General features: G+C 37.5%; 1 protein-coding gene across 1 annotated transcript in view; it reads left to right on the top strand.

The window, feature by feature from the left end:
• Nucleotides 1-14,815, top strand: part of vat1l (vesicle amine transport 1-like) — a 69,349-nt gene that overhangs the window by 1,935 nt on the left and 52,599 nt on the right. The window contains exons 2-5 of the mRNA XM_067458393.1: nucleotides 926-1,055; nucleotides 1,330-1,545; nucleotides 6,175-6,317; nucleotides 11,525-11,628. Coding sequence (XP_067314494.1) covers nucleotides 926-1,055; nucleotides 1,330-1,545; nucleotides 6,175-6,317; nucleotides 11,525-11,628 — 593 coding nt within the window. The remainder of the gene's footprint in view (nucleotides 1-925; nucleotides 1,056-1,329; nucleotides 1,546-6,174; nucleotides 6,318-11,524; nucleotides 11,629-14,815) is intronic.

The following is a 14,815-nucleotide window of genomic DNA, read 5'->3' on the forward strand; positions in this document are numbered from 1 at the left end:
TAATTTTTGACAGATACTGAACCCCTTGCAGAATCTGTAAAAATATTAAAATTTTTAACAAAGTAAGCGGGATCATAATACAAAATGCAAGTTCTTTTTTATTTTGTCCTGAATAAGATATTTGACATAAAAGATGTTTACATATAGTCCACAAGACAAAAAAAAGCTGAATTTATTAATTTTTTCATTTAGTATTTTTTCATTTAGTACTGCCCTTCAGAAGCAACAGAAGATACCCGGTAGACAAATGAAGTACAATATACATTGACCTTCACATATCTCCCAAAAAAATTACACACGTTTTCTTCTGGAGCATCAGTGAATGTTTGAAGTTGAACCTTCTTTAATAGTTGTGTTTGAGTTCCTCAGTTGTCCTCAGTGTGAAAAGATCATACAGTCACTGCTGGTGAGGGTTGAAATATGCAAAAGATGCTGGGAAACTGAAGAAGTTGCAGGACCTTGAGGATTTTTCTGAGGAATGTTGGTCAGTTTATCTGCTTAGGACAAACAAGAGACTTGAGAACAACCATCACAAAACACACACACAGCCGTGGACCATAAGGGAACGACACACAGTATTAAGAATCGGGGGTGTACACTTTTGAACTGGGTAATTGCAATAAATTCAGCTTTTTTGTGTTGTGGAATAAAACTAAAAAATGTTTTATGTAAACATTAGCTTATTCGGGACAGTACTAAATAAAAAATAACATGCATTTTGGATGAAAAGTTTATAAATACTTATAAATACTTTTGTTAAACTTAATCACATTTACACAGATTCTACAAGAGTCATATACTCAAATAGGTGCATTTCAGCACATTTGATCAAATAGGGGCATTTCAGCACACTTTCTGATATTATATTTTTGATTAAATGAACTAGAATTAAATATTACATTATCTCGATTGTTTAATTTTACAGTGGACTGAACTTTCTTGATCTTATGGTACGACAAGGAAATATTGATAATCCTCCAAAAACGCCTCTTGTGCCTGGATTTGAGTGTTCTGGGATCGTTGAGAATGTGGGAGAAAACACCCAAGGCTTTGAGGTATGTGCAGAAATGTTTTCATGCTAATATGTTGGTTGTGCACTGATTCAGGAATTTCAGACGATGATGGCCAGTATTAACAGTAATTTTTTTTTTTCATAATGGAGCTTGGATCTTTATTAACGTATCGTTCTTCGGGTGGTGGGAAAGATTTGTTACTTGGCATGAAAAAATGATTCATTGTTTGAGCTGGAAAAGAATAAGACCTGGCATTATATGCTTTTAACATTAGCACATTCAAGTTTAACAACGTGTTTTTTTCTTCTTCTTTCAGATAGGTGACAGAGTAATGGCCTTTGTAAATTACAATGCTTGGGCAGAGGTGGTTTGCACACCGTTGGATTTCGTGTATAAGATCCCAGACGACATGACATTCCCAGAGGCGGCTGCCTTCTCGATGAACTTTGTGGCTGCCTACATGATGCTGTTTGAAGTGGCCAATCTCCAGGAGGGGATGTCTGTATTAGTTCACTCAGCAGGAGGTGGGGTGGTAAGTCTGTTGCTTTGAACGATATGACTAGTAAAGAAACTTTGAAGTAGCAGATATTGATGTTTATTTTAGCTTATACAAAAATTGGAATTTGGACACAAACATATCTGAGCCCTTATTGCTGTTTAGCTTCACAGGTTAAAGGGTTAGTTCACCCAAAAAGGAAAATTCTGTCAATAATTATTTACCCTAATGTTGCTCGACACCCGTAAGACCTCCGTTCATCTTCGGAACACAAATGAAGATATTTGTGTTGAAATTCGATGGCTCAGAAAGGCCTTCATTGACACCAATGTCATTTCCTCTCTCAGGACCCATAAAGGCACTAAAGACGTCGTTACAAAGCCCATCTCACTACAGCGGCTCTACAATCATTTTATGAAGCCACGAGAATAGTTTTTGTGCGCAAAAATAAACTAAATAACGACTTATATATTGATGGGCCGATTTCAAAACAAAGATTTGAACGGTTATGAATCAGCGCATCGATTCATCGGATCGCGTGTCAAACTGCCAAACGGCTGAAATCACGTAACATTGGCGATCCGAATCATGAATCGATACGCTGATTCATAACCGTTCGATTCTTTGTTTTGAAATCGGCCCATCACTATATAAGTCATTATTTAGTTTATTTTTGTGCAAAAAACCTATTCTCTTGGCTTTATAAAATGATTGTAGAGCTGCTGTAGTGAGATGGGCTTTGTAACGACGTCTTTAGTGCCTTTATGGGTCTTGAGAGAGGAAATGACATTGGTGTCAATGAAGGCCTTTCTGAGCCATCGGATTTCAACAAAAATATCTTCATTTGTGTTCTGAAGATGAACTGAGGTCTTACAGTTGTCCAATGACATCAGGGTGAGGAATTAATGACAGAATTTTCATATTTAGGTGAACTAAACCTTTAAGGCCCGTTCACATCAAGGATGATAACTATAACGAGAAAAACATAAGCGTCCACACCAGCGACGCTATCGTTCTGTTTATTCTAATATTGCTTTGCAGTTTTGTTGTCTCTCTCTTCAAATGCTTGAGGTCTTTAAAGGTCCCGTTCTTCGCGATTCCATCTTTCAAACTTTACTTAGTGTGTAATGTTGCTGTTAGAGCATAAATAATACCTGTAAAATTATAAAGCTCAAAGTTCAATGCCAAGCGAGATCTTTTATTTAACAGAAGTTCCCTTTCAAAGCCTACAGCGAACGGCCGGTTTGGACTACAGCCCTGCACTTCCTTCAGGAATGACGTCACTAGAACCGTTTGTTGACAAACCCTCCGCCCACAAGAACACGCAAAATAGGGGGCGTGGTCTCATTGCTCTCCCACGGGGAGAAGAGCACATTCAGCGCTTGCATCTCCCCGTTATGGTAAGAGGCGGGACCTTTCCGGGCAAAGTGCGCTAAACTGCTGTCCAATCACAACACGGGAAGCGCTGGCCCAATCAGAACTCGTTACGTGTTTCTGAAGGAGGGACTTCATAGAACAAGGAAATCATCAGGCCGTTTTTAGGACAGAGGAAACAGCGCTGTACAGATAAGTAAATTGTGTGAAAAATACTGTGTTTTTTTACATGCGAAACATGAACTCATGTTATATTGCACACTGTAAACATAATCAAAGCTTCGAAAACACACGAAGAACGGGACCTTTAAAGTCTGGTGGATTCTTTTTGGCTGTCAATGGGAAAAAAACCATTCTGAATGTCATTTAAACGTTATAGTGTTATAGTCCGTTATAGTTGTGATGTGGACATTCAGAATAATGTGTTGAACAATACTTTTATCATAAGAGTTATCATTGGTGTGAACAGGCATTTAAACAATGCAAATTTATATCCTCATTATGTGGCTTTTGGAGGAATATGATCAAAATTATTTAAAGGGTGTGTGCACATTTGGCATGTTTGTTTCGATTAAAACGTTAGTGCGATTACATTTTGGCATGTTAGTGCGGTTCATTTGTAGAAGTGTGAATGCTGCCGTCTGAACCCTGCTGTGCACTAAACAAGAGCACCGAGACACCTAAAAATATGGGACTCTGTCCACTTCCAAACAAACTCTGGCGTGGGTCACAAAATGCAATCCTAAAAAGGACAGTATGCTCAAGCATACCTGTTTTCTCATCATAGTCATGGATGATGTTGCCCATCACAGTTCAGTACAGGCGTCAGAAACACATCTGTTTTGTTTTCTATAAGCTCTTCACGAGTTCTCAGCTGGTCAAAATAGGGCTACGCACATACAACGAGAGCATTTAGCCCAGCATACTGCATTGTTTTGGATGTTCGGTAAGTTCACTCTTGAAAAATTGTCCTCTGAGCCATCATGGATCAGCGGTGAGAAGTTGTAAGTTACACATGTGACAATGTTTGTTTTTATTATACAAAAGAATTGTGTAAAACCCAGTAAACCCCTGTGTGATTATTTCTTGTGACAGTAGAACAAAATATACACAGATCAGGCATAACATTATGAACATTATGAAGTGAATAACACTGAATATCTCTTTATCACAGCACCTGTTAGTGGGTGGGATATATTAGGCAGCAAGTGAAAATGTTGACCTCAAAGTTGATGTGTTTAGAAACAGGGAAAATGGGCAAACGTAAGGATTTAATCTTTTACACTCCAGGGCCATTTTTTGGGAGAAGAAACCCCTCCCCCACCCCCTCCCCTGCATCTCCCCCCCACCACAACCACCACCATATACAATGATATAAATGCAATATTCCAGTGTCATTAAATTAATTATACATGCTGGAAGCAGGCCAAAGTGTCTGCAGGGTCCTAGTGCACACAGGGCCTGAGTTACACACTTTCAAAAATGAATTTATATATATATAAAAAAAAAAAAAGCGGCTAATTTTTTAGGGGGGTAATTACAGCTTACACAACATATTTACATGTTTATCACTTTTAGCAGTGTTTTATGTAACTTTAAAGGGTTTCCTGTAAAATGACACCAACATTTTGAACCTAGACCACTGTATGTGTGTATGGGAAGCTTTTTAATTTGGGTTGGCCAAATCCAGGCGGAAATGGCACCAGAGTAATTTAGTGGAAATACATTACTTTGTGTAAAACAAATGCCAAAGTGATATCATAAAGTGAGCCATCATAGCTCCTTCACAGACATTTAAAATGGAAAGTATATACATGACGATGTCTAGACGACTGGGTCAGAGCATCTCCAAAACTGCAGCTCTTGTGGGCTGTTCCCGGTCTGCAGTGGTCAGTATCTATCAAAAGTGCTCCAAGGAAGGAACAGTGGAGAACTGGAGACAGGGTCATGGGCGGCCAAGGCTCATTGATGCACGTGTGAAGCGAAGGCTGGGCCGTGTGGTCTGATCAAACAGACAAGCTACTGGAGATCAAATTGCTCAAACTGGACCATAGAGGCTCCCTAAATTCTCCAGGTGTGATGGTGTTGACTTTGGCCTCCAAATTCCCCAGACCTCAGTCTGATCCATGGAGGCCCCACATGGAGCCGGGATCTGCTGCTAATGTCTTGGAGCCAGATACCACAGCACACCTTCAGGGGTCTAGTGTAGTCCATGCCTCGACTAATCAGGGCTGTTTTGGCAGCAAAAGGGAAACCAAAGCAATGTTATTATAATGTTTTGCCTGTTCGTGTATGGATATGAGAACATGTACCAAAATAAACAACAATTAAATCTTTTCTAATTTCACTAAACATTTTCATTTAATTTCGTAAATTTTTTTATTAAACATGGACCTTTATCCTCATTAAAAGGGCTAATTTCTGCTATCATAGGCTCATTTTATAAATTTAACTAATTTACACATGCAAGACGTACCTCCTTGACCAGATTTCCCTCAAAGTTGTGCGAAGCGGTGGAAAGTAAAAAAAAAAAATTCAGTGCACACCACTCAAAAGCAATTTCATGACTGGAACTTTTACAGTTATTTTGTTTTCAAAGAGGAAAAAAAGCAACAAAATATCATAGTTGTATAGCGTAAACCATGCCTTCCAGCTATGAAGACACTTTCTTTATCAAAGAACATCCAACTTTAACATGTACAGGTAGGACTGGCATGAAAATCATGTTAGCTAAAATTTTGTGTTTGCTTGTGATTTAAAATCCCATAGTTTGTATGATCGCAATTATATGTACGTTTTGAGCGGGAAATAAAGCTATAAAGGGCTGTGTTTTCTCTAGTTTTTGAAACAAGAGAGGATTGGTTAGTTTTAATAGTTTTTATTTTAAATTCACAGTTAAATAAAATTGCTTTGAAATTGCTTTTAAACTTACTTTATTTACATGTGACCTTAAAGGAATCCAAAAGTAATCAGATTACATTACTTTCATATTGTGTTGCTTGGATTACATTACTGAATACTTTTTAAATAAAGTAACCCTCCCAACCCTGGCCGCAGTGGTCATTTTTTAAGTGCAATCTCAAGTAAACTTGCAGACACATTGAGTATAAATCATCCTTCAAGTACAAGTCACTGCAAAAAATGCAAGTAACAAGGGTCAAAAACGTCTGTCTAGCGTGTTTACACGCAAAATAATGGAAAAGTAGCGCAGTAGAATATAAAAACAAGTTCTGTGTGTAACATAAACCATTAATCATATTCTGTTCTGTTTGTCCTCTTTTTCCACATTAGGGTCAAGCAGTCGCTCAGCTTTGTTCCACTGTCCCCAACGTCACTGTGTTTGGGACCGCCTCGCCCTTCAAACACGAAGCCATAAAGCATTCGGTCACTCATCTCTTTGACAGAAACCTTGACTACGTTCCAGAAGTTAAGAAGTAAGCACAAATGCGGTTGTTGCCATTATGTAGATGTTGGGGCAAAAAAGAAACAGTTAGATGGTGAGAATATAAAATAAATGAGTCATACTGGGAGGCCAGTGTGAGTCTGAGAAGGCAGACGTCACCAGTACCTCCTCTAGACCTGTGTGGCTCCAGTCCCCATGGCAACACCCAGCAGATGGGAAAGTGGTGTGTTGTAGAATGGGGAGGGGCATCTGTACGTCCTTCTGATCAACCAAACAAAGCCAGAAAATGTGCAGCAACTGACTCATTCAGAGCTAACCGCGACACATTTGAGGAAACCATTATTTATATGTGGTGTTGCCTAACCATTTCCACGGTGGAAATCTTATTTGTAAAGCATTTTTGTCACCAAAAAGTATTGTAGCAAGACCATGGTAGGGTAATGGTAAAAACAAACACCATGGTAGTTCTAAAATGCAAGTTACCTTTATAGGACTTGTGCGGGACAAGTGGATTTTTTTGAAGGGGCAAGTGAAAGAGAATTTTACTCTACTGATTAAAACATCAAAAAACCCCAAAACAAAATACCAAAATGTTAGAATGATTGTTATTTAATTACATTTAGAGTCAGATTTATTAACAGCATGCTCCAGCCTGCTCTTTTGGCTTTAAAAACTGCTGCCAGGATTTACTAAAGACACGCAGAAATAAATTATTGCTGAAAAGACGTGGACAGGGTTAAACGTGCAGTATGCAACTTTTGGCCACTAGGGGTCACTCATTCAAAATAATAACAACAGACGTACTTTGATGACGTCGGGAAAGTGCGTGGGCTCATGGGAGTTGTTGTCATTATTGCCACTGTCAACCTGCTGTCAACCAGCGAATCTGGCATCTCCAGCAGAAAACATGTTCACTGACAAGGTAATTGTTATTACATCTCTATTATTGTTAAGTTTAGTTACGGCTTTTCACTTAATGTAATGTCAATCTAATGAAATAGCAGCAAGCTACCGTTACTTAACAAACTTATCAGTAACGTTAGATAATGTGCGAGACAGAATGTTGTGCGGGCGGTCGCTATGTCAACATACCTATAAGTTGGTAGGCTATGTTGACATATTAACCGCGCATCATAATTTGAGTTACTCAAATTATAGATATGTTGACATGGCATCCGCGATTGTCGAACATTCTGTATATCAACTCTTCAATAAGGAAATAAATTTCAATTTAGTTTATCATTACCAACATAAAACATAGTAAATGAGAGAACCAGCACCAGCAATACGTTGTTTATTGGAACACGCGCTGTGTCGCTCCCCACGTTCATCAATCATTTTAATAAACATTTATTTTGGAACTCAGAGATATATGAATAAGTAGATCATTATTAAATCAATATTATATGTAGCTAGTATTAACATATGATAAAAAAGTGACGGTCACCTTATATTAATTGACCAAGATAGTGGCATATTACCTTATGAAGCTAACGTTACTTTCTCCAGCTACATATAAAACCAATAATAGCTAGTCCATCTGCGTTTTACACATGACATCATCGTGTCACCAAATATACGGATAGAAATACTTTTGAATCAGTTTTTAAAAAAATAGCTGTTTCAGTCTCCAAAAACACAGAATCCGCCTGTTTGAAAAGCCGATACAAAATGTATAACGTTACGTATTCAGCTAAACGCGTCTCAATGTGGTCAAGATCGCTATGCAATATGCAAACATACAGCATGTTATGATTATATGATTATTATGTTAGCTGAATGGTTACTTAAATGACCTGTTTATTAAAACGCAAGCGAGATCAGCATCTCTCTGCAGTCAGCTTGTCACGAAGATTTCGCCATCTTTCAAAGGCTTCTCCAAGGTTTACACGTCTCCTGCTTCTTCTACTGTCCCAAAATCTTCTTGGGTCATTTTTTTCACCCGTACGTTTGCGCTTTGTTGAGCTGGCAAAACGTACAGGCAAAGAGTAATCATGATCCATTATCATACAGACTTTTTTATACGGGGGTTCCCCTTATACTGTCTGTCAGTGTTCCTCTTTGAGTTTGGCGGTTCCGCCGAGTTCGCAGGAAGCAAGACGCAAACGTGGATATGACGTGAAAGACTGGCGACATAACGGAAATAAAGACACGGTCCGTGTCTTCGAATTAAAATATAAATTTCTCTAGATTTAGAAGTTAATTGGAACTGTCGGGATAATGTAAACACACAACTTTAAAAAATATATAACATAGATATAGTGATCTTTTATATTTTTAATGCTGAAACATTACATATTGTGCCTTTAATTTTGCGCCTGATCTAATTGCATATGCATTTGTAGGAGTTTCACTTTCACATACTAAATTTAGGAGAGAGTATTTAGATGAATCATGCTAAAGTTTGCGCTAATCAATTTACTGGTGTTTGCAGCCATTATTCACCGGCTCAAAAAAGCAGATATGCTAATTTGCACTGCTCTTAGTAGACTGTGTTGGTCATTATGAAAATGATCCGGCTGCATCTGTATTCTTTTTTATTTGTGCGTCTTCAGTAGATCACGTGAGAACTCTCCTCTCCCATCTGTGCTTTTTTGGAATTGCGCTATCACACTAATTTGCTCTTTTTAGTAAATCTGCCCTTTAATGTAAGTGGTGACTGATTGTGAATAAACAGTGGATAATAATATATAATGTATTATGCACTGACGGTAACAAGGTAACACGCACAAAGAAACTAATTTAAAGATGCCCTGCCACACTTTGATTAATTTTGTGGTAATGTCAGATGTTCTACCATGGACTCTGTAACATTTTTTTGAGAAAAAATTGCCTTGCTTACTTTGTTTCAAGCCATGCTGGCGTGGTATAGAAAGCCTGCAGACTCAGATGTAGTGACTTGCGCCAGTTCTCATTAATATTCAACAAGCTAAGCTGCTTGACTCTTTTTATTGGCTAACAGCTAGCCAATGAGAGCTTGGCTATCAGCATCCTTTACCCTGCTCAAGTAGAAGAACTTTGTTTTTTGTCGTCTGGAATTGCTGCAGAAATGGCTTTTTCAGATATATTGCCATATATATTATGACGTTCAGACATCCTTGCTATATACTAAAACTGTCACTGAGCTAGACGAATTCTGTGGGCGCAGTCTCAACTGGGCGAGCTCATGAATGCTAATGAGTCCAGGCAACACCACGTCAGACTGACCAGCTTTTGTAAATGGCCTGATTTCTCCTCTTATTTATATTCAGTGGCTTGGGCGATAGAGGAGGCAGCAGTTTATTTACACATTCACGACATAACACAAACACATATGGACCTAACATATTTTAAATATACAAGTAAAAACGGTTTTGACTGGCAGGGAACCTTCAACATACTGCATAAAAAATGTTAGTCTTTTAAAAAGTGCAATGTAGTTTTGTCAAAAATATAGATTTTTCGACACATCAGTACTGAAATATCTGAAACACTCCCAGTACTCATTTTCCTGCAGAATAGACACAGCTCCAGCTACCCTTTCTCTTTCTTTCATCTCTCTGTCAACGAGTGACACACAAACCCGCCTCTACTCACTCCCTCACTTCATTTGCTCCTCATGAATATTATTGGTGTTACAGGGCTTGAATTTGGGATGGGATTGGTGTGAGATTGTGTGTACTGCACATAATTTTACTAATTCCTGCAGATTCTGTGCTCAAACCCAAAGTGTGCACACATAACCCCTCATCTCAGTACTTAACAGTTCTTTTTCACTGATTATTAAACTTAAACAGTCAAATACACACAATCAGTTATGTTTTAAGTGTACATAAACAGTTGAGAAAGAAAACGCATGTGCAACAGTATAATGGATCAGTGCGTCAGGTCTTAAAGTGACAGCAGCCTAATAAACCTGCTGCCACATTATGAGATAATATTAAACATTTCTCGTAATTGATCATTCAGAGGCTCCGTAGTCAGCGTGGATATGTGAAATCAAAATATGCAGCATTGATTTGTCAAGGAAACACATGTGGGTTGGTCCCCTGAGCCAAACAAAAAGTATTTTTATATAATTAGTCCCACCCCCGTGCCAAGATTTGTTGAAACTGTCATACAACCAATAAACGCAGTTTTTGGTCTTTTGAACCACCAATTACATATTTCTCTGAAAAATCAATGTGAAAGTGGGTGTGAATTTGCGTGCATGAAAACAAACAGAAATAAACGCTTGCAAAGCACTCTCTCACATAGCACAGCACACAAAAGTCAGTATATTTATCTATTTGTATGTAGTTTGTGTTTTACACTGCTTTCACTCAGTATATTTTCCTCAATTTGTGTTTGAGAAGATTATTTGCGGAGAGCTTAAAATGTCCGTTTATGAAAATAGCCGCCCATGCGTGTAGCCTCAGTATATCTTATTTCACGGTTTGTTGGTCACAACTTGTTGCATTGTTTGCATTTGTTTTTCATGTTCAAATTATAATATATTTCTCTGAAGAAAAATGTTTGTTTCAGTGTTATTATACAACAATCTTTCGATTTACTGTACTACTTGAACAAAAAACATTGGGAGGAACCAGGTTTAGCCAGGGGGCCAGTTATCATCTGTAAAACAATGGTTCATCTCCAGAAAACTATGGTAGTACTTGATACTTTTTGTTAGTGTTATTCTGATAGAATTTTATTTTACAGTCCTTTTTCGCAAGTACATACTATGTACTTATTATAGAAATTACAATAACTGGGTAATAACTAGGTGTTTACCCTGAACCTAACCCTAACCCATGTAGTGACCTTATATTTATCAGTACTTTTTTTTTGATAACTACACTGTAAGTACACGTTCTCTAAAATAAAGTGTAACTGTTATTCTAACACATTTATGCTAAAACAAATTCACGTAAACTGAGAATGAGAGAGGAGATTAGGACACATTCTTTTCAGGATTAGGGGCAAACCAAAATTAAATTGGTCTCAGGTTGGTCTCTCTTCCACAATAGGCAGGACCCCGGGCATCACAAGACCTCCTACTGGTTAAGCCTTGTAGGCGGTCTAAGCACCATGAAGACAGGAATGCATTAGAGCCCATGCCTCTCATTACTTATCAGCTGTGATACTGAAAAAATGACAGATGTTTGATATTTTTATGGTTTCAAAATTGTATAGGGTCTTGTTTAAGTAACTTGCCAGGGCTTGAAAATAAAAGTATCGTTAATTATTATTATTTTTGTTTCGTTTTTTTCCCTGCAGGATATCTCCAGAAGGAGTAGATATTGTACTGGACAGTTTGTGTGGAGAGAACACAGGAAAAGGCCTAACTTTGCTCAAGCCCATGGGAACGTACATCCTGTATGGTTTGTACACACCAAGAATTCTCACAGCACTGAAATTAATTAAACATTTTGAGGATATATATAAAAAAGGGACCGTGGGTCCCAAAATGCCCTAAACCCGTTTTTTTTACCCACAAAAGAAGATTTTTTTGAAGAATATTCAAAAATGCTCTTTTTTTTTTTGTTATTAAAGGGTTTATTCACCCAACCATGATTTACTCACCCTCATGCCATCCTAGGTGTATATGACATTCTTCTTTTAGACAAATACAATCAGAGTTATATAAAAAAATGTCCTGGCTAATCCAAGCTCATAAAAGTGTATCCATTCATTATAAACATACTCCACACAGCTCCGGGGGGTTAATAAAGGCCTTCTGAAGTGAATCAATGGGTTTCTGTAAGAAAAATATCCATATTAAAAACTTAATAAAGTAAAATATCTAGCTTCCTCCAGACCACCTTCCATATTTTATTTACGCAGAAAGTGTAACGCAGTTCAAAGCGTAACTTGCGGCAGTTACACTTTTTTCTTAAGTTGAATACAGAAGGTGGTCTGGTGGAAGGTAGATATTTTGCTTTAAGTGTAAATATTATATTTTTCTTACAAAAATCTAGCCTGACGTGGTCATACTCAATTCTAGTCAGAATATGAGTCTGATGCTCCATTGGGCTGTGATTATGGGGCGTGTTTCAACCGAACCAGGAAAGACATCAATTGGACAGACCTACAACCAATCAGAGCAACAAAGCGACGCATTGTCATTCAAATGGCAACAGAGTTCAACTGCACTGTGTTGCCAAGTCCGCGTTTTTTTCCGCGGGTTGTTTTCTATGTCCGCGGGTTGAAGCGACTATTATGTGATATATAGACCCATGAGTGCGAATTTTAGCAGGCAACCCTGCCAAAATAACATACATTTTACCCCCCAAACGTCATTTAACCCCCTAAAGCTATTGTTTAGGTCTAGTAGTTGGCGGGCTTTGTTGTAAAACTTGGCAACCCTGTCTGCACGCGCGCTGAAATCAGGCTGGAATACACAATCTTTGCCGGTGTTGTTAAAAAATAAAATAATATAATGATACACAGAGTACTTACCCAACATGATCATCATTTCTGAGAGAAATAGTGAAGGTGAATGCATACACAAACAAGCTCTCCGTTTAGAATTCGAACAAATATAATCCAAGCCCCTTTGATGACGTGATGATTACATTACTGTTGATCATCTGTCCGTCATCGTCTGAAGCCCGCCCTGATGATTTCATTGGTCTGAACAGTTTCTGTTCGGAGATAATTACTCCTCTATGGAGCGATGCCAGACCGAACTGCCCGACCTAAACAATTTGTGGGCGGGGCTAAGTTCGGCTGGCATCCAGGCTAAAAAAAACCATAAATTCACTTCAAACGGTCTTTATTAACCCCTGGAGCCCTATGGATTACTTTTATGATGGATAAGAGGCACTTTTTTGAGCTTCAAATTTTGTGCTGTCATTCACTGCCATTATAAAGCTTGAAAGAGCCAGGACATTTTTTTTATATAACTCAGATTTTATCCATCTGAAAGAAGAATATACACCTAGGATGACGTGATGGTGAATAAATCATGGGGTAATTTTCATTTTGGTGTGAACTATCCCTTTAAAAGCATTGAGTGACCAGGGACAAAAAGTACCTCTTTTAAAAAAAAGTAAATTTTAGCATACTTTTATAGTACTAAATATAACTAAAATATTTTACTTTTTGGCCAGCAACTGCAGCAAATTGCGTATTTTTGCTCACTCTGGGTCTAAAATTGTGGTGTTTCTTTCCTCCTCAAGTATATAATACTTAATAAAAAGCATGCATGAACATTTTCTTTTAACTATTTTTAAGCACTGCAAAAGATTTTTGGGTCACACTTTAGATTAGGGTTGAATTCTCACTATCAACTATGAACTATGACTTTTGCATCAATACAATCCTAATTACTGCTTATTAATAGTTAGTGCGGTAGTTTAGATATTATGTAGGATTAAGGGATGTTAGAATATGCTCATGTAGAATAAGGCATTAATATGTGCTTTATAAGTAATAATAAACAGCCAATATCAAAATAATATGCATGTTAATAGTGAGAATTGGACCCTAAACTAAAGTGTTACCGATTATTGAAACATAGTGATTTAAAATGTACTTTAAAGTACAACTTTTAATTTGACATTATTATTACAAAGCGTACTTTTAAAAAATTACTTAAGTTAAGAAACATAGTCATGAAAATGTACTCTCTTGTAATCTCAGGATCCAAGTTATATTTATGTTATACTTTATACTTTCAAAAATTTGAAGTACACGACAAGTGCATATTCACTACATCTAGGTCTTTTTCACAAGGGTCGATTTGCCTCATGCACTATTTTCTAATTCTTCTAAATCCATGACAGCTGTGTTTAATGAACAAACAAGTTATTGACTCATTTGCATACTTCATTAAACTGTGATGAAAGATGATGACAGAACTTTCATTTTTGGTAACTATTGCTTCATGCAATATTTTGCATAGCAATTTTTGACCTCCTGACCCTCATTTGAAAGTGTCACGTTGTAGGTGGCTAACAGCAAATTGAGGTTAATTCATATAAAAGATAATGCCTGCATCTTTAATTACTCCAATTCCCTCAGCTTGCTGGTCCATTAGGAATATTTAATTAAGAGGGATGCAGCAGAGATAATGTAAAAGTTATGTTTAAAAACACATTACTGCCAAAAGAATGAATCAGGCATCATAATTCTGGATGGAGCCTATTAATAAGAGCCAATTGGCATAGCTGTAATAGTGCCATGTTTTATTGCTTCAAATGCCAAGACTTTTCTCTGTATCTTTTTACATCTTTAATCATGCCTGATTGCTTAATTTCTGAGCCACTTGCACCTGCAAATATAATGCTTGTTTTCAAAGATGTTTGCTGAATGCATCTCATCTGCCATTGTTCAGTTAAACAGATGGATTTTGTTGTGGGGGGTTTGTTGGGATGCCCAAACAATGCAATGATTTTAAAGCTCCAGAGAGACTTATCAACCTAAGTAAGGAAAATCAACCTATGAACTTACTCTGCTTATTAACCCTATAAGGCCTACTGAATCATATTTGATATGCACATTTCTAAGGCCTCTAAATTATGAACATGATCAAAACTTTGCTGAAAAACCTGTTGCACACAACCA

Source organism: Pseudorasbora parva, chromosome 1 (assembly GCF_024679245.1).
Source record: "Pseudorasbora parva isolate DD20220531a chromosome 1, ASM2467924v1, whole genome shotgun sequence".
In the NCBI taxonomy this organism is placed as follows: domain Eukaryota; kingdom Metazoa; phylum Chordata; class Actinopteri; order Cypriniformes; family Gobionidae; genus Pseudorasbora; species Pseudorasbora parva.